General features: G+C 42.4%; 1 protein-coding gene across 2 annotated transcripts in view; it reads left to right on the forward strand.

The window, feature by feature from the left end:
* Positions 1-20,012, forward strand: part of STK38 (serine/threonine kinase 38) — a 37,902-nt gene that overhangs the window by 10,290 nt on the left and 7,600 nt on the right. For both annotated transcript variants that reach the window (XM_070745268.1, XM_070745270.1), the window contains exons 3-11: positions 1,220-1,271; positions 1,377-1,499; positions 3,769-3,852; positions 5,904-6,027; positions 8,153-8,307; positions 11,221-11,323; positions 13,073-13,134; positions 14,849-14,966; positions 15,266-15,389. In XM_070745268.1, the coding sequence (XP_070601369.1) occupies positions 1,220-1,271; positions 1,377-1,499; positions 3,769-3,852; positions 5,904-6,027; positions 8,153-8,307; positions 11,221-11,323; positions 13,073-13,134; positions 14,849-14,966; positions 15,266-15,389 (945 nt within the window). The remainder of the gene's footprint in view (positions 1-1,219; positions 1,272-1,376; positions 1,500-3,768; positions 3,853-5,903; positions 6,028-8,152; positions 8,308-11,220; positions 11,324-13,072; positions 13,135-14,848; positions 14,967-15,265; positions 15,390-20,012) is intronic.

Below are 20,012 nucleotides of genomic sequence, written 5' to 3' on the forward strand. Positions count from 1 at the left end.
CTGTCAAATATATTTAGAAGATGCCTTTTAATTATTAAAAAATAAGAGTGGTTGTTAGTTTAACTCAGTTTAACTCTTGGGATTCAATTTACTTTTGTCAGCTTGATTCTGGATATATAGCCAGGAAGGACTATCATTTTCTGTTTACTGCTTTTGACCTTCTAGAGTTGTGGAGAACTGGAGGCACTTGTATTACAATGACTCTGCCCTTATTTGCAAAGCTGTTTCTGAAAATATTTTCTGCCCTTTAGTAGTTATATTAAAGGAGCCTGCATACATTTAGGAAAGTGAGCACAAGAACAAGGGGACACAATCTGAAGTTAGTTGGGGGAAAGATCAAAAGCAATGTGAGAAAATATTATTTTACTGAAAGAGTAGTAGATCCTTGGAACAAACTTCCAGCAGACGTGGTTGGTAAATCCATAGTCACTGAATTTAAACATGCCTAGGATAAACATATCCATTGTAAGATAAAATACAGGAAATAGTATAAGGGCATGTTTATATGTTTATATTTTTTCCTACATAGTGATTCCCTGTAGGAAAAAATATAAATGTAACAAGAAAAGCCATAAGACGGGACCAATCTCACTTAACATTGGGCTCAATTTTGGTCATACCTTGAGGACTGCCTGTATGAGACATTTGAATGCTCTTCCAAATTATATTGCAAATTCTCTTTTGTTTTGTCATACTTAATACTTTTTAAAATTGAGAATTAATGTGGAAGTATAGGGCATTTGCTTTTCACATTTACTCTGATCAAATATCAGATGGAGTTTGATATGAAGCCTCTACATTTTCCCTGTTATCACAATTATTTGTGTTCTTTTAAAATCAGAAACCTGTATTGATCAAAATAAGATGATCCATAATTGATTTATATTGGGTTGCATAATATGTAAAGCTTGTTTTGGCTGCAATTACATCATTTTTCATACTTTGGTGTTATTGTCTTTAACAAATGAAAAGATAAATGACTTAGTTATTGACTTAGTTATACCAAGCAGGATATTGACAAATAACATTCTGAATTTAATTTTTAATTTAATTCTGAAATTAAATGAGTTTTAGTCATAATCAAGGAATGTAGTGAAAATACAAACTCCAAATTTCCCACATGGTTTCTTGTTTTTTTAAATGACTTTGTTCAATATTGAAATTGTATGAATCTAGACAAAGAGAGGGATTTCTTAATCCATGATATTTTTATTTTTAGACAAAAGAAGCTAGAAAAAGTGATGGAAGAAGAAGGCTTAAAAGACGAAGAGGTATTATTGCATGTGCTAAAACTTGTTGATGATTATGTACCAAAGCTATAGCTTAGAATGAGTATACTCTAATTGTTGTTGTTTCTTCCTTTAAAAATATATTAGAAAAGACTAAGAAGATCAGCACATGCCCGAAAGGAGACAGAGTTTCTGCGACTGAAAAGAACGAGGCTTGGACTAGAGGATTTTGAGTCTTTAAAAGTAATAGGCAGAGGAGCCTTTGGGGAGGTACGATCATGAAATTAATAATGTTAGAAGGACCAATACACTGAACTTTTAGCAAATGGCAGAGCCTGTTCATCTGCTCTGGGCTTCGAAAATAACCAGGGTCATTCTTGGCTGGTACTTTGTTGGGGTCTGTACCAGATCTAAAGGCTAAATTAAAAAGCTAACTTAGACCAGGGGTAGGCAAAGTTGGCTCTTCTATGACATGTGAACTTCAACTCCCAGAATTCCTGAGCTAGCGTGATTGGCTCAGGGATTCTGGGAGTTGAAGTCTACAAGTCATAGAAGAGCCAACTTTGCCTACCCCTGACTTAGACCAATGAATTACTGTATTTTTCAGAATATAAGATGCACCTTTTCATCCCCTAAAAGAGGGTGAAAACTTGGGTGAGTCCTATACACCTTTAGCCTCTGCATCCCAGCAATTTACCTCCTTGCAGCCAACAAAATAGCCTGTTAAGCCCAATTCATTATCAGTTTCCTGACTCTCAGCTGACTGAGGCTGCAAGGCAAGCCACTTGCTAAAATGAAAGTGAAACTAAAGTGCAGCTTTTGCTGCAATGATGCAAATTGGGAGCCAGAAGTGGAATTTTATTTTCTTGTGCTAATCAGTTTTTGAATTTGGATACAAGGAGATAAGTTTTTTAAAGACTGTTTTAGTATTGTTCTAGACAACTTAACAAAATGAAGAAGCATTTTAAAATAAATGCTTGATCTGAAGAAGCCCAGCGCTACTGTATCTTCTTTTAATTAACAGAGAATAATGTCTACCTCCAGATCTGTAAAAGTATAATCTGAATGTAACTGTTCTATTTTAGTATTAAGATAAGGCAGCTGAGTTAAACCCTAACTTAGTCATGTTTGGAATAGATCTATTTAAATAATTGGGAGGGGTTATCGTTATTACATTTAAGAAAACTTTCTGGCATTAATGTACTGCCATAATGTACATTTCACCAATCCTTTGCTATTGCTATGGGTCAGGCACACATGCACAGAAAAACATAGCAAACAGTATATATCATCTGTGCTGTTTGTTGGGAGACAGAGGCCTTTTTTCCTTGTTTCCTTCCCCAATACCTTCTACTCCAAAAAAATATGGTAATCAGTCATAGTTTTATAAAACCAAGTTTTACATCTTTGTGTTATATTGATTTATTAAAACATTATACATGGTTTAACATAATGAGTTAATAGAGCTGCTTACTGTTTTGTCTGAAGTTTCATCATGGCATGGGGATACAGATTATTCAAAATATTTGGTTAATCTCTTGGTAATCATATCCCCAATATTACTTTTTTGGAGTTGATTTTGAAGACACCTCTGTGATTGAATCTGTTCTAGGGCACGAACACATTCCTGCAATGAAACCCTCTTTATAACTCTTTTTTTTAAAGGAATTGTTTTAAAGTTACAGTCATTTTTATAAATGATGTAAACAGCTTCAGGATTTTTACATTGAGAACTGATACACAAATATTTAAAATAATACCACCATCCATGTTGGATAGTGTTCATTATTCGATACCATTTTTACAACAGTGAAACAGAAGTAGATGACCCAGTGTCCTAGACCAGGGGTCCCAAATCTTTTGGAATCCTTCAGGGAACACTAAATCCATAATTTTAAATCCCACCAACCACTAATATCTCCCGGACCGCCTTCTGCCGCATGAATCCCAGCGACTGGTTAGGTCCCACGGAGTGGGCCTTCTCCAGGTCCCGTCAACTAAACAATGTCGTCTGGCGGGATCCAGGGGAAGAGTCTTCTTTGTGATGGCTCCAACCCTCTGAAACCAGCTCCCCCCAGAGATTAGGATTGCCCCCAGCCTCCTTGCCTTTCGGAAACTCCTTAAAACCCACCTCTGCCGTCAGGCATGGGAGAATTGAAACATCTCCCAATTGCCCGTGTAGTTTCTGCGTATGATTCGATTGTGTGTTTGTTTTGTATATATTGGGGTTTCTTTTGGATTTTTTAACCTAAAACTGTAATTTAGATTGCTAAATATTAGATTTGTTACTATGCATTGTTTTTTGCCATTGTTGTGAGCCGCCCCGAGTCTGTGGAGAGGGGTGGCATATAAACCCAATAAATCTAATCTAATCTAATATGATCTGCCAAATGACTCGCTGGGTGGGTGTGGTTAGGTGGTCATGTGACTTAGTGGGTGTGGCCAACTTGATGTCACTCACATCGAGGGGCGCCTCATTGGCCTCTACTGAAATATCTGAAATGTATTAACACAAAAATGATTGCTTTCTAACATCTAGGTGCGGCTTGTTCAGAAGAAAGACACGGGGCACGTGTATGCAATGAAAATCCTACGAAAAGCTGACATGCTAGAAAAAGAGCAGGTAAACGCAGTTTCCAAAAGTTTTATGCCATCTAATTCTCACTGTTGAAATTTGGTGGGGGAGGAAACATGTTTTTTGATCAAGGCTTTAGACTGATAATTGAATTTCTTGAATTACCACTCTAAACATAAACTGGAATTTCTGGAAGGTCACTGATACTTTTCTTGAGGAAGCAAAAAACAGTCATTTTAGTCACTGCACGGAGTATTAATTCTGACATTTGTGGAACTTTAGCAAAACTGTGTGCTTGTAGATGAGCTCCTCTTGAATTTGTATCCTTTCCATCTTCGTTTAATTAAATACTGTTGAATTTTTAACATTCATTTTACAAAAACTATATGGAAGTTGCTCTCGTTGAATTTAACTGAACATTTGTAGAAATCCTAAAGAAATTGTTCTGAAAGTCATTTTTAATTGTGAAAAAAGGATTTGTCAGGAACCGGGACTTGGATGAATGGTGGTTATTTAATACTAATAGTACTTACACTTATATACCACTTTACAGTGGTTTACAGCCCTTCCTAAGCGATGTCTGTCTGTCTGTCTGTCTGTCTGTCTGTCTGTCTGTCTGTCTGTCTGTCTGTCTATCTATCTATCTATCTATCTATCTATCTATTTATTAGATTTGTATGCCGCCCCTCTCCGTAGACTCGGGGCGGCTAACAACAATAATAAAAACAGCATATAACAAATCTAATATTTAAAATAACTAAAAGAAACCCTTATTAAAAACCAAACAAGCACACACACAAACATACCATGTATAAATTGTATAGGCCTAGGGGGAAAGGATATCTCAGTTCCCCCATGCCTGACAACAGAGGTGGGTTTTAAGGAGCTTACACAAGGCGAGGAGGGTGGGGGCAATTCTGATCTCTGGGCGGAGCTGGTTCCAGAGGGCCGGGGCCGCCACAGAGAAGGCTTTTCCCCTGATATACAGTGTTAGCATATTGGCCCCAACAATCTGGGTCCTTATTTTACTGACCTCAGAAGGATGAAATAGGAGTCAACCTTGAGCCCCGTCAGGTTTGAACAGCTGGCAGCTGGCAGTCAACAAAAGCAGCCTGCAGTACTGCATCCTAAGTAACTAGAAGGCAGAATTGACCGATTAAGAACAATTTTAAGTTTATGTATTTTAATGTTTTCTGCTAATTATTTTCAGCTTTTGATTCTTTAAATAGATATTTGTTTCATGGAAAGTACAGTGGGTCTTGAATGCATTAGCCAGGCTTCTGTTGGGTGTCCCTCATTGAAGGCACATGACGTCAGTCATGGCTCAGCTCCACCGATTACCCATTGTGTTCCAAACCAAACTCAGAAGTGTCTAACATATAAATGCCTTTCCTTTATGTGGGCAGGTCCCTAGCTATAATGACTCATCATTCTTTAACCCGGAGCTCTGTTTATCTACTAAGGATCTGCTGAAGATGCTGGCTACGAAGGAGACCCAGCTAAAGGGATATTCTGATCACTTTTAAAATGTAATTTGAAAACTCCTCCCCCACCCTTCTGAAAGGACTTATTAATGCAGATTTTCCAACTGCATGTTATTTAAAATATTCTTTGGCTACATCATTAATATTAATTTTGCAATTTATAGACTACTCTTTGCACAGCGGAAATGCAAGTGATTAACAAAATAAATACTGAATTAACAATGAAAAGAACATTTTGCCAGGAATTATGATTCAAAAGTTTAAAAGACTAATGCTAAAGCAAGAGGAGATAATGTGCAGCCCTGCATATATTTCCCTTAATGACCCAATCAGTCGGTAGATAATTGTTTTTTCTGTAGCTCAGCAATATGTGAAGGACCACTTCCTATCTAGTCACTGGCGATTTTAATGAGTATATTGTACAGAAAAGTAACTGTATTAGGCTTCGGTTTATTATTTTCATGATGACTTATATGTCTCAAATGGCAGCAACGCTGCTGGGTATTCATAAAAATAATTCATTTTAAAATTATGATAGAATAGAAATGCCTGAATGCCTCTTACAAATATCTGAAAATTGTAATTAAACACATTCATTTATATATTCATCTCCAGGTTGGCCATATTCGAGCAGAACGAGACATTCTAGTGGAGGCAGATAGTTTGTGGGTTGTAAAAATGTTTTATAGCTTTCAAGATAAGCTGAACCTCTATCTTATCATGGAGTTTCTACCTGGAGGTAATTATTCATTGTTATTTGTTTTTTGAATTGTTTACTTTTAAGTTATTTGTTTGAATCAGTTGTTGGAGATGCATATATGATTCTGAATTTAGTTCTTACTAATAGATGAAAACTGATTTGAAAAATGAAGTAGTATGTGAGAGTTTTAGAATAAGTCAAAAACGTATTGCTTGTGCTAGCATTCCTACTGAAGTGCTGATTGCGCTCAATTTGCATATTTGCTCCGGGGAGTGTAATGAGCTTATTGCTCATTATCTATCTTTTTAGAGTCTTAGCTAAACTTGCAGTTACTAGTTTTCCTAGCTGCAAAATAAACTGAGGCTGTTTTTAAAAGAAATAGTAGGCGTGATTGAATTAAGAGTACAGTGTTCCCTCGCTTTCCGCGGGGGATGCGTTCCGAGACCACCCGCGAAAGTCGAATTTCTGCGAAGTAGAAATGCGGAAGTAAATACACTATTTTGGGCTATGAACAGTATCACAAACCTTCCCTTAACACTTTAAATCCCTAAATTGCAATTTTCCATTCCCTTAGCAACCATTTAGATTATTACTCACCATGTTTATTTATTAAAGTTTATTTAAAAAATATTTATTAAAAGCAGACAAAAGTTTGGTGATGACATATGAAGTCATCGGGTGGGAAAAACCGTGGTATAGGGGAAAAACCCGCAAAGTATTTTTTAATTAATATTTTTGAAAAACCGTGGCATAGACTTTTCACAAAGTTTGAACCTGCAAAAATCGAGGGAAGACTGTATATTCAAAAGGTAACATTATCACAGACAACTATAACTGTGATGGGGTAAGTTATCTGTAGTAATGGTATTTTGTATGTCCTTATTGATAACTTCCTTTAAAACAGCATTGATGAGGATAAAACATCCTGAAGTAATCCCTGGCAGGTTTTCGGAATGGGAAGATATTTTTTGCTTGTTTGTTTGTTTTGCTTATATCTGTGAAAATTCTAGTGGTAAAGAAAGCAGGAGGATGAATTCAACTTCCATCTTAGCCATGAAAACCAATGGAGTAACTTTGGATCAGTTATTTTCTCTTTCTCTCTCTCTCTCTGCCCAACCCTTATATCAAGGGTTTTTAAAAATGTGGGTAAAATAGGAAGATGTCTTAGATATACAGTGGTACCTCTACTTAAGAACCAGGTTCTTAATTAGAAACGTTCTTAAGTAGAAGCAATTTTCCCTATAGAAATCAATGTAAAAGCAAATAATGCGTGCAAACCCATTAGGAAAGAAATAAAGGCTTGAAATTTGGGTGGGAGGAGGAGGAGGAAGACGAGGAGGAGGAAGAGAGTCTCTGCCGAAGGAAGAAGGTAAGGTGAGGGGAATTTTTAAAAATCCAAAACTTTAAGGCTTAAAAAAAAAAGAGAGACTCTGAGGCAGCGAGGAGGAGTATGCCCCTCCAATACACCCGGCGCGAGGCTGCCTCCCATACACTGCCTCCCATACACTGGCTGCTGCTGCTGCTACGTGCTGCCTCTTCCTTCCCATGCTAAAGGACTCCCCTCTCCTCTCGCTCACTCGCTTTATAGCTGGCGCCTTTCCTTCGCTATGGTGACTCCTCGGCTGCACAGAACGAAGCGTTTTTTTTCTCTGGGCACTGGCAAAGGTTTATTCCCTGTCCAAGCGCCCAGATAAAGGAAAATGCTTTGTTCACTCTGGACTGCCAAAGCCTCCTTAAGCGCCACCAAAAGACTCCTCTGGCAGCCCAAATGGACGGGATTAAAGGGGGAATGGCAGGAAACTGGCTGGGCCTTTGTGACGCTCCCAAATTTCCTGGGAAATTTCTCTGGGCTGGGTTCTTAAGTAGAAAATGGTTCTTAGTAGAGGCAAAAAAATCTTGAACACCCGGTTCTGATCTAGAAAAGTTCTTAAGTAGAGGCGTTCTTAAGTAGAGGTACCACTGTATTTGCTACCTTGAGTTATTTCTGAAAATAATAGTCAGGATGCAAATAAATAAAAAGGAGTAGATGAAATTGTTCTAGAGAAAAAAAATGGTAAAGAATACAAAGTACCTTTTATAGTATAAGCTCAGTTAAGTGAAGTGCTGATACTGTGTTTATAAAAGAGGTGAATTAACTTGCCTTCACTTTCCTTTGTCCATGCAGGTGATATGATGACATTATTAATGAAAAAAGATACCCTTACAGAAGAAGAGACACAATTTTACATAGCAGAGACCGTGCTAGCTATAGATTCAATTCATCAGCTGGGTTTTATTCATCGTGACATCAAGCCAGATAATCTTCTCTTGGACAGTAAAGTATGAGTGCTATTTGTTGGCTAGCTTTTCTTTAGCATTTCCTATTAGAATTATTTTTATTTATTAGATTTGTATGCCGCCCCGCTCCATAGACTCGGGGCGGCTCACAACAATAAAACAACTCAAGACCAATCTAATAATTTAAAAACATTTTTTTAAAAAAACCCGTTATTAAAGCAGACATACACACAAACAAACATACCATACATGAATTGTATAGGCCCGGGGGAGATGTCTCAATTCCCCCATGCCTGACGGCAGAAGTGGGTTTTAAGGAGTTTACGAAAGGCAAGGAGGGTGGGGGCAGTTCTAATCTCAGGGGGGAGCTGGTTCCAGAGGGTCGGGGCCACCACAGAGAAGGCTCTTCCCCTGGGACCCGCCAAACGACGTTGTTTAGTTGACGGGACCCGGAGAAGACCAACTCTGTGGGACCTAATCGGTCGCTGGGACTCGTGCAGCAGAAGGCGGTCCCGGAGATATTCTGGTCCATTGCTAGGTTTCATCATTTTTTTTAATGATTGAGAATCATTCTAAATAAAATTATCTAGAATAAAACTCTCTCTATTCTAAGCTTGAAATCTATATACAGTAATACCTCATGATACGAACTTAATTGGTGCAAGGAGGAGGTTCGTAAGACGAAAGGTTCATAAGACGAAACATTGTTTCCCATAGGAAACAATGTAAAGCCAATTAATCCGTGCAACCAAAAAAACCCCCGCAAAAAAACGGCTTCCGGCGACTGCTGGGAAGCCGCGCAGCTGTTTTAAAAGGTGACAGCCGGCCTGGGGGGCTTCCCAGCACCCCCCCCCCTGAACCCGGGTTCGGGGTTCGGGGGGGTGCTGGGAAGCCCCCCAGGCCGGCTGCGACCTTTTAAAAGAGCTGCGCCGCTTCGCAGCTGTCTCCTGAAGCCGAACGCTAAAGCCAAACTTCCGCGTTCGGCTTCGGGAGACAGCTGCGAAGCCTGCCGGGTGTTTTAAAAGGTCGCAGCCGGCCTGGGGGGCTTGCCAGCACCCCCCCGAACCCGGGTTCAGGGTTCGGGGGGGTGCTGGCAAGCCCCCCAGGCCGGCTGCGGCCTTTTAAAACAGCCGCGCCGCTTCCCTTCTGTCTCCTGAAGCCGAACTTCCGCGTTCGGCTTCGGGAGACAGCTGCGAAGCGGCGCGGCTGTTTTACAAGGTCGCAGCCGGCCTGGGAGGCTTCCCAGCAACCTCCCGAACCGAACCTGGGGTTCAGCAAAATTTTGCCTCTTCTTACGAACTTTGTTCGAGTTACGAACCGGCGTTCGGGAGGCTTCTGGGAAGCCCCGCCACCCGGCTGTTACCTTTTAAAACAGCCGCGCGGCTTCCCAGCAGCCTCCGAACGCCGGTTCGTACCTCGAAAAAAGTTCGTAAGAAGAGGCAAAATTTTTCTTAACCCCGGGTTTGTATCACGAGTTGTTCGTAAGACGAGGGGTTCGTATCTTGAGGTACCACTGTACTATTAAAACTCTCATATCTGCTTGGTTGTTTGTAACCTTCAGTTGAGCCAAATAGTGTGTTTTGGAATCAATATATCTCAAATGGGTTAATTTGTGTATGGGACCCATAAATCCCATGGGATTGAAATGTGGCAATGTTGTGGCCACTTCAGTACTACCACAGCATTACACTGCTGTGGCACATGATCAACATTTCCAACTCTCCCTGCCAGCTTCCTATAGCAAAAGCCAATGGGGAAACTGGCAGGAAGTTGGAAAACTGCTCCAATTTTTTATTTTTTTTTGGCCTGCTGATGGTCATTCGGTTTCTCCGTTTAGGTAAGGAAGTAGCTCTAAAACGATGACTTGGTGAATCATGGTCATCTAGTGGAAATCTGTTGTTAGCACTTGTGACTTAGTTCTTATTTGAAATATTGTCATGGCACTTGAAATACTGTGATGGGGCACAATACATAAGTCATGAAAAGATGCAGTTCTGTTAGCTTGTATCCTTTCTTTAAGATGTTCCCTTATATTTTTCGCTGGCCTTCAAGAAAGAACGTATTGAAATGGGGTTGCTTCTTGGGAGCTTTATGTGTATAAGTGGACTCATGGCAATGAATTGGTATTGATTTTAAAGCAAACCAAGGGTGAAAAGCTTCCGGTTTGCTTGTGCCTGTCGGTCGTCGGAGAGACAGTTGCGAAGGGAGTGCAAGGCTCCGCCCACTCACCCGGATGCCGCCATTTAGGTTCTTTTACCCTCTGCGTATGCGCAAAGCGTTCTGTGCATGCACAGAGGATAATATAACATCCGGCTCTTCGACATCTCACAGGCATGAGCAAACCGAGAGCATTTCACCCATGAAGCAAACTATGCTTTTGAAATACTTTTTAAACATTCTTCCACAATGTCTTAAGTAAATACCTGCATTTATAGAACATGTAACATAATGGCCCAAGATGCAACCCAGTTAAAGGGCATTCCGCAGCCTGGGCAAATCTGATCATTCTAACTTTGCTGATGATGAATATATATGGTATATGGTTTTTCTTAGGGAGGATTCCTGAACAATAATTGGGAGGCATCTAATAGAGCTTTCTTTTTTATTTATTTTTTAAGCATTCCATTTTTGCAAGGTATAATCTCCTGTTGACTGTAACAGGAAAAAGATGGATGCCTATCACAGAATGACACAGATGTGATTGAATCCTTGCATGACTTGACTAAGAGTTCCTGGGATGGTTACTTATGTTACCTTTTATTTTCCTAATTTATTTCAAGAATCCACCTGATTCTGCATATTTGATTTTGTGATTAATATACAAAGAGTACTATACAAAAACTTTCTTTTTTGTCTAAAAGTTTATCTAAAAAGAACACCAAATATGTCATATTTGCTTTTGAATGCTATGCTGTTATTTATTTCTCCTATTTTTGCATTGTTGTTTACTTTCAGGGCCATGTGAAGCTGTCAGACTTTGGCCTTTGCACAGGACTGAAGAAAGCACATAGAACAGAATTCTATAGGAATTTGAGCTATAATCTCCCTAGTGATTTCAGTAAGCCTTTTTATATCATTTAAACAACCTGGTAATCACCCAATAATAAGTGCCCTCAAATATTCTTTTCTTCTTATCCACTCTGAGCCTACCTGGTGGTCTGTATGTTTAGAAGAGTTTCTTTCCTTTGTGGGTGGCTCTCACATGCTTATTTAATTTTAAGCATTTTTATCTTGCTGTTTAGCAGAAATGTAGCTTTATATAAAGTAAGTAATATACAAAACATTGTCCGCTTTCAGGCAGGCTATGTTCAGGCACAATATTCGCAAAAGAAAGTTACAGACTAGAAAAGAGAAAGCAAGCAAACCTGGGCACTAATTCATAAAGCTCTTAGAAACAGGCATACTGTCACTCTTGCCTGTCCTGATATACGTGTAGTCCTTGGTTGATAACCAGTTACATAATGACTGTTTAAACTCACAACCCATCCCCAAATTTCTGTCTGTCTGATTCATTCTCTCTCTTCTCTCTGCCCCCCTCCTCACATACACACACACACAACACACCTACCCCAGTTCACATAATTACATTTCGGCTATTTGCTTGGTTGCAACATCTCAGTCAAATGGCCAAGATTTGCAACGGTTTTGCTTGCTTCTGGCAAAAAAATGCCCATGACTGCTTAAGAACCAACTCCCCCCCGAGATTAGAATTGCCCCCACCCTCCTTGCCTTTTGTAAGCTACTTAAAACCCACCTCTGCCGCCAGGCATGGGGGAATTGAGATACTCTTTTCCCCTAGGCCTTTACAATTTTATGCATGGTATGTCTGTATGTATGTTTGGGTTTTTTATAATAATGAGTTTTTAATTGTTTTTAGTATTGGATTATTATTATATGCTGTCTTATTATTGCTGTTAGCCGCCCCGAGTCTCAGGAGAGGGGCGGCATACAAATCCAATCAATCAATCAATCAATAAATCAATAAATAGACTCACATACTGACATGCTGTTTGACTCTTGTAAAAACAGTTGTCAAATCAAATCAGGTAATACAGTGACCCACTTAACAACCGCAATGACTTGAGACCAAAATTCTCAACCCAAGTGTGATCGCTAAGTGAGAATTACTTATAATGCTTGATATGGATATTGTCCATACTTTAAAAAGATAGATCTTCTCTCTAGGAGAATTGCATTTGCAATAAAAAAGAGTGCTCATTTAATGTTTGCTAATTGTCTGCTGCATAATAATACTGGTATCTCTACAAAAAAAATATAAACATGTGCGAGTGTGATTTAAATGTCTTTGTGTAGCTTTATCCTGTGCCTAAGGACAACCCCATTAAGCTTAAATATTGAAATGCTTTTATTTTGGAATTGTATCTTCAATTCAGCATGAAGATACACTTTTAGCAGTAATTGATAAATAAAGCAGGTGAGATGCTGCCTTCATATAATACTTTTGCAAAGTTGGGTAGGTTTTCAGCATTTATGTACATATTTTTGACTTCTTACTGTTTTTTGCTTCAAACTCCCTACAAAATGTTTGATTAAATATATATAAATATAAATATTAGGAATTCTACTCATTCATGTACAGCAACTTTCCTCTTGCACTAGTTTATTCTTTTTATTGCATTTTTTGGGAAGGAGGGGGGAGAGAACGTGGGCCATTAGAATTCAGAGCAAATATATAAAAAGATCTTAACCATGTTATAAATATTTCTTCTTTTCAACGTATCAGTAGATTAAAACAGTTCAAAGTGGAAAATACCAATGTCATTTATCTTTGGTTATTTATCTTCAGCTTTTCAGAATATGAACTCCAAAAGAAAAGCAGAAACGTGGAAAAGAAACAGAAGACAATTGGTAGGTAGTGTTCTTTGAACAATTTGTCTTACATTGCTTCATTTGAAGCAATACTCTGCTGTTCAACTAAGAAAGAAATTCCTTTAGTGGCTCACATAAGATTAGTTACAAACAGGACAGTCCTTGCAAATAGGCATGTGATGGTAAATAACACCAAAACAAACAAAAAGAAGATAAGGGAAGAGTGAAGAAAAACAAACTTAGATTCTAGATCTTAAATCAAATGGAAATACAGTGGTACCTCGTGATACGAACCCCTCGTGATACGAACCTGGGGTTCGAAAAAAAATTGCCTCTATTTACGAACTTTTTTTGGCTTACGAACCCACCACAGATCGCAAAATGGTGCTCCGCTGGATGCCACCGCCCGACTGTCACCTTTTAAAACAGCTAGGGGGCTTCTCGACACTCTCCCGAACCCGAACTTTTCGGGTTCGGGTTTGGGAGGCCGCTGAGAAGTGCCGCCGCCCGGCTGTCGCCTTCTGAAACAGCCGGGGGGCTTCTCGACGGCCTCCGGAACCCGAACTTCCGGGTTCAGCGTTTGGGAGAATGCCAAGAAGCCCCCCGGCTGTTTCAGAAGGTGACAGCTGGGCGGCGGTGCTTCTCAGCGGCCTCCCGAACCCGAAAAGTTCAGGTTCGGGAGAACACCGAGAAGCCCCCCGGCTGTTTTAAAAGGTGACAGACGGGCGGCAGCGCCCAGCGGAGCGCCATTTTGTGATATATTTTTTTTCTTTTTGCACGCATTAATCGCTTTTACATTGTTTCCTATGGGAAACAATGTTTCGTCTTACGAACTTTTTGCCTTACGAACCTACTTCCGGAACCAATTTAGTTCGTAAGACGAGGTATTACTGTAGTTAAAAAGGGAAATGGAAATGAGTGGAACTGGGGTCTCAGCAAAATAGGTGGAGGAGGCACCCTTTTCTGGTAGGGACTACTACTGTAATTATTTCTCTGTTCTGTTAGTGCTGGTTAGAGCCTTGCTAATATTTGTAGTAACCCTGATTCCAGGAGTCTGAGAAAACCTTTAGCTGCTGGAGGCAAGGAGGGACTTCCATCTAATCCACGGGTGGGCAATTAATTTTGCCATAGGGCGGCATGAGAAATTGGGATGGTTTTAGAGGGCCGGACTAATATAATTAACTCAGTTCTACCCAATACTGTATATTATTGGGTAGAACTGAGTTAATTGTATTATAATTATAAATTATAATTATATATTATATAATATTCACATCGATTTTTGAAAGATCTGACAGAACATGCACAAGTGAAACTCCTTTATCATTTTTTAGTGCTGTAAAGCAAACGTATCTTGTCTCAGGATTATGAAATCCTGGAGAAAGAAACAGCTGCTTTAAGGTATTGCCCACAGATGCCAAATTAGTACTTGAGAGAAGAATGCAAACAATGACACAATCTTAATATTGACATTAGACTTGATATTAAGTATTGCAACTGGTAGCCAAACTAGAAAATAGAAATGCTATATTTGCATTAATAATTCAGTAAACTGCTCACAAGGAGTACAACATTTGTGTTAAATATTGATTTAGAAAGAAAATTCCACCTCCCAAGTTTCACATCTCAAGATTGTTTCATGGAATTATTACAAAAGCAGTATGCTGTGCATAATTTTCTTCAGCTACACCAGTCCTTTGTTTACAGATGGAGTATTTTCTAAAATGATTGAGTAACTACCATTTCATTTCAGGCTTTCTCCACCGTGGGAACTCCAGATTATATTGCTCCAGAGGTCTTCATGCAGACAGGATACAATAAGCTTTGCGACTGGTGGTCCCTTGGAGTCATAATGTATGAGATGCTCATTGGTAAGCAATAACGTAGTAGATCCAAATAAGAGCTATGATATGGTCAGAGATCTTAATCTAGTCCTTGGTTTCTAAACAGAATGCAACTTGAGCTGTAACATTATCTTTGTTGTGAGCTCCCCTGAGTTCTTTGGGATTGAGCGGCATAGAAGTCAAATTAAATAAATAAATAAATAAATCTTGATTTTTATTTGCAGTTGTAATGTTTAACTTTGAAATGAAATGTATGGAATTAGGAATTGGTAATCAGTATAGGCTTGCTTCATTAATTACTGATCTAACATAATGTTTTTTCTCAGGTTACCCTCCTTTCTGTTCAGAGACGCCTCAAGAAACATACAAGAAAGTAATGAATTGGAAAGAGACTTTAATATTCCCCCCAGAAGTTCCTATTTCTGAGAGAGCCAAAGATCTCATTTTAAGGTACCTAAAACCTTAATTGCTAACCTTGAAATCTCAGAGAGTGATGAAACTGTTTGTTTATTTATTTATTTATTTATTTAGATTTGTATGCCGCCCCTTTCCGCAGACTCGGGGCGGCTCACAGCATAACATAACAGTTTGTAACAAATCCAAATACAGTGATCCCCCGCTCGTTGCGAGGGTTCCGTTCCAGGAACCCCCGCAATGAGCGGGTTTTCGCGAAGTAGCGCTGCGGAAGTACAAACACCATCTGTGCATGTGCAGATGGTGTTTTTACTTCCGCAGTGCTAGCGAGGAGCCGAAGATTGAGGACTCAGCTCGGAAGCTGCACGGGTGTTTTAAAAGGTCTCCGCCGGCATGGGGGGCTTCTTAGCACCCCCCCAAACCCGAGTTGGGGGTTCGGGAGGTGGTAGGAAGCCCCCCATGCCGGCGGAGACCTTTTAAAACACCCGTGCAGCTTCCGAGCTGAGTCCTCAAGCCAAGCGCAGAAGTTAGCCTTGAATCCCTTTGAATCCCGCTGCTTCTGCTGGATACGGGCGATGGGGGGGCGAGCTGCCACAGCCCCTGGCTTCCGCGCCGCTCGTCCCACCCACCGCCCGTATCCAGCAGAAGCTGCTGGATTCAAAGTGCTGCTGGGAGCCGCAGGCGAAAGGAGCTCGGGTATCGGAGCGCGGCGCCAGGCATTGTTCTCCGGACCCCGCCCGCTCAGCCCCGCGGCGGCCCTTTCCCTCTCCAGGCTGCGGGCGGGGTCCGGAGAACAATGCCCGAGCTCCTTTCGCCTGCGGCTCCCAGCCCACCGCCTGTCTCCTGCTGCCCGGTTTAGCCAGGACACGAGCGGCGAAATGACTTGGAGGAATGTGAAGCTGAAACCGGCCGGTTTCAGCTTCACATTCCTCCAAGTCATTTCGCCACTCATGTCCTGGCTAAACCGGGCAGCAGGAGACAGGCTTTGAGTTTTGGCTGCGGGGGGAGAAGTAGGAGTTTCCTAACTCCCTCGCCCCGCAGCCAAAACTCAAAGCCTGTCTCCTGCTGCCCGGTTTAGCCAGGACATGAGCGGCGAAATGACTTGGAGGAATGTGAAGGCTCAGCGGATCAAGGCCGGCTCCTCTCGGCCCAAGCGGCTGCCTTGATCCGCTGAGCCTGGCTGGCCCGGAAGATCGTAGCGCGCGTTGGCTGCAGCGGCGAGCGAAGCCAAGCCGGCAGCAATGTCGCCGCCGGTGCAGCCAACGCGCGCTACGATCTTCCGGGCCAGCCAGGCTCAGCGGATCAAGGCCGGCTCCTCTCGGCCCAAGCGGCTGCCTTCCGTCACTGAGCCTGGCTCGCCCGGAAGATCGTAGCGCGCGTTGGCTGCACCGGCGGCGACATTGCTGCCGGCTTGGCTTCGCTCGCCGCTGCAGCCAACGCGCGCTACGATCTTCCGGGCCAGCCAGGCTCAGTCACGGAAGGCAGCTGCTTGGCCCGGGATGCTGGGCCGAAAGGAGCCGGGCTTGAAGATCGCAGCGCGCGTTGGCTGCGGTGGCGAGGGCTTGCAATGGAGGGTGGAGGAAGCGGCCATGGGAGGGCGAGCTGCCTCAGGGAGGAGGATCGGGCGGGACCAGGTGGGGGCTGGAATTTCTCCGCTGGGAAGAAGCGGCCAGGGCGAAGGGCGGGCGAGCGGCGAAGGGCGGGCGAGCGGGTGCTGGGGAGGGCTTCTCGCCCTCCCGCCAGCAAGAGGGGGGAGCGAACGGCGTGGGCAGGCGAAGGGCGGGCGAGCGGCAGCGAGGAGTTTGCGTGGGCGGTGGGGAAACTCCTCGCTGACGCCAGCAAGAGGGGGAAGACCCAGGGAAGCCGCCCAGCAGCTGATCTCCCGGTTGCCATCTACGCATGCGTGCCCGGCACGCATGCGTAGATGGTATTTTGACTTCCGGGTTGAAAAATCGCGAATTACCCTGTTCGCAATGGTCGGGGACGCAATAACCGGGGGATCACTGTATAATTTAAAACATTTAAAAGAACCCCATTTTGTTAACAAACATACACTCAAACATCCCATACATAAAATGTGCATGCCCGGGGGAGGTGTTTCAGTTCCCCCATGCCTGACGACAGAGGTGGGTTTTAAGAAGTTTACGGAAGGCAGGGAGAGTAGGGGCAGTTCTAATCTCTGGGGGGAGTTGGTTCCAGAGGGTCGGGGCCGCCACAGAGAAGGCTCTTCCCCTGGGGCCCGCCAACCGACATTGTTTAGTTGACGGGACCCAGAGAAGGCCCACTCTGTGGGACCTAATTGGTCGCTGGGATTCGTGCGGTAGAAGGCGGTCTCGGAGATATTCTGGTCCAGTGCCATGAAGGGCTTTAAAGGTCATGACCAACACTTTGAATTGTGACCGGAAATTGATCGGCAGCCAATGCAAGCTGCGGAGTGATGTTGAAACATGGGCATACCTAGGTAGGCCCATGACTGCTCTCGCAGCTGCATTCTGCACGATCTGAAGTTTCCGAACACTTTTCAAAGGTAGCCCCATGTAGAGAGCATTACAGTAGTCAAACCTCGAGGTGATGAGGGCATGAGTGACTGTGAGCAATGAGTCCCGGTCCAGATAGGGCCGCAACTGGTGCACCAGGCGAACCTGGGCAAACGCCCCCCTCGCCACAGCTGAAAGATGGTTCTCTAATGTGAGCTGTGGATCGAGGAGGACGCCCAAGTTGCGGACCCTCTCCGAGGGGGTCAATGATTCCCCCCCCAGGGTAATGGACGGACAGATGGAATTGTCCTTGGGAGGCAAAATCCACAGCCACTCCGTCTTATCCGGGTTGAGTTTGAGTCTGTTGACACCCATCCAGGCCCCAACAGCCTCCAGACACCGGCACATCACTTCCACTGCTTCATTGACTGGACATGGGGTGGAGATGTAAAGCTGGGTATCATCAGCGTACTGATGATACCTCACCCCATGCCCTTGGATGATCTCACCCAGCGGTTTCATGTAGATATTAAATAGCAGTTTACTTTGATTTTCATTGGACAAACTTTAATATTCAATCTTCAGTGATTTGGGTTGTAATTTTCTGAAATTATTTAAATTGTGCTATCCCAAGTCGGGCACTGATATTCAAGACAGAGGATAAGTAGAGATGTTCAAGAAATGGAAAAAAAAGTTCTGTTTTGAGCTAGAAATGAGTCATACTGTTCTAGACGTTTTCATGAATCTGTTGGGAAAGCCATGATTTGGCAGAAATAGAATTCAAAATATTTAGTTTTGATCCACATTTTCAGAAGAACAAAATCTGGATTGGAGAGCAAATCTAACATGGTTAGTGCGCATTTTCCTCTCCCTTGCTTCTAACAGTAATCTGTTGGCTCACCTGCCTTCTTGGGTGTGGGTGTGGCTTATTTTGTGGGTGTGGCTTCGTGGTCATGTGACTGGGTAGGCGTGGCTTGATGGCCATGTGATCAGGTGGAAGTGGCTTGAACGATCATCATCGTTCAAGTGAACTGTTATTGCCGCACGATGCCTTTTCATCTCAGCTGTGGGCAGAGTGAGGGCTTCGCGAGGGGAAAAAGACCGCAGCCCAGACTGCTTCGGTGTGGCGCAGTTCCCCTGGCCTTGGGAGGTGGCCGTGTGAGGCTGGAGGGGAGCAGGGCAGGAGAGAGGGAAGCTCGTCTGAGGAAAGAAGGAAGGAGGAAAGAGGAAAAAAGCGAGGAGCGCACAGAAGCAGCAGCAGAGGAAAAAAGGAGAGCCGAGCTGAGACCAGTAATCCAGGAAGTTACTGCCACCGGTCAGCTGGAGCTGTGCATGCAGCTTCATTTCCGCTGGTGGAACTACATTCCACCCCGTCCTGCCTGCTGCCCAGCGCTGCCCTCCTCCCACCTGGTTTACCCAGCACTCTGCCCTTTACTTTATGTTGCATAGAAACCGGAGAGCATTGGGTGTGTTCCAGAACACGCACATAGGTACAACCAAATCCATGCACTGTTTTTTGGGGGGCGAGGTGGGGGGGGCGGAGGGACATAGTCAAAAAACAAAGAAAAGGCAAGATATTTTAAAAAGCATTAGATTATAGGCAGCTCTCTTGGATACAAGCTTTTCAGTTTATGCAGAATATGGACCTCTTGTTTGAAGGAAATGGGAGTGTGTGTTCCATGCATTTATTCATGAAATGTTAAATGCATGGAATGTATTTTGTAATACATTTTGTAACATGGCTTACAATCATGATTATATGTAATATTCAGTCCACGGGGTGGTCTGCTGCGGAATACTATACTGAGGAAAATGAGTGGGTGGGTGCCGTTTCACTTGTGGCTGATTACTAAGGAAGGAAATAGAATAGTAGAGCTCTTAATACCTTAGCATAGTCGGGATAGGATGCATTTAGCCATGTTTCGCAGACAAAAATAATGTCCAAGGTGTCAGTGTCTAGTAGTAGTAGGAATTCTGACATCTTGTTAACTACGCTTCTTGCATTGATTAGTTTGCATTTGAGATTGGTTTTGTATTCAAGATTGGTTTTAAATTGTTTCCTATTTTCTTGAAAAGCCAATATCGCAGTGAGAAAATATGCATCTTGATTATATTAAATAAAGTAAGGAAGGATTGTATTCCTATATGTTATCACTTTATAGAAATTGAAATTTTCATATCT

The sequence above is a fragment of the Erythrolamprus reginae genome, chromosome 3 (assembly GCF_031021105.1).
Source record: "Erythrolamprus reginae isolate rEryReg1 chromosome 3, rEryReg1.hap1, whole genome shotgun sequence".
NCBI lineage: Eukaryota > Metazoa > Chordata > Lepidosauria > Squamata > Dipsadidae > Erythrolamprus > Erythrolamprus reginae.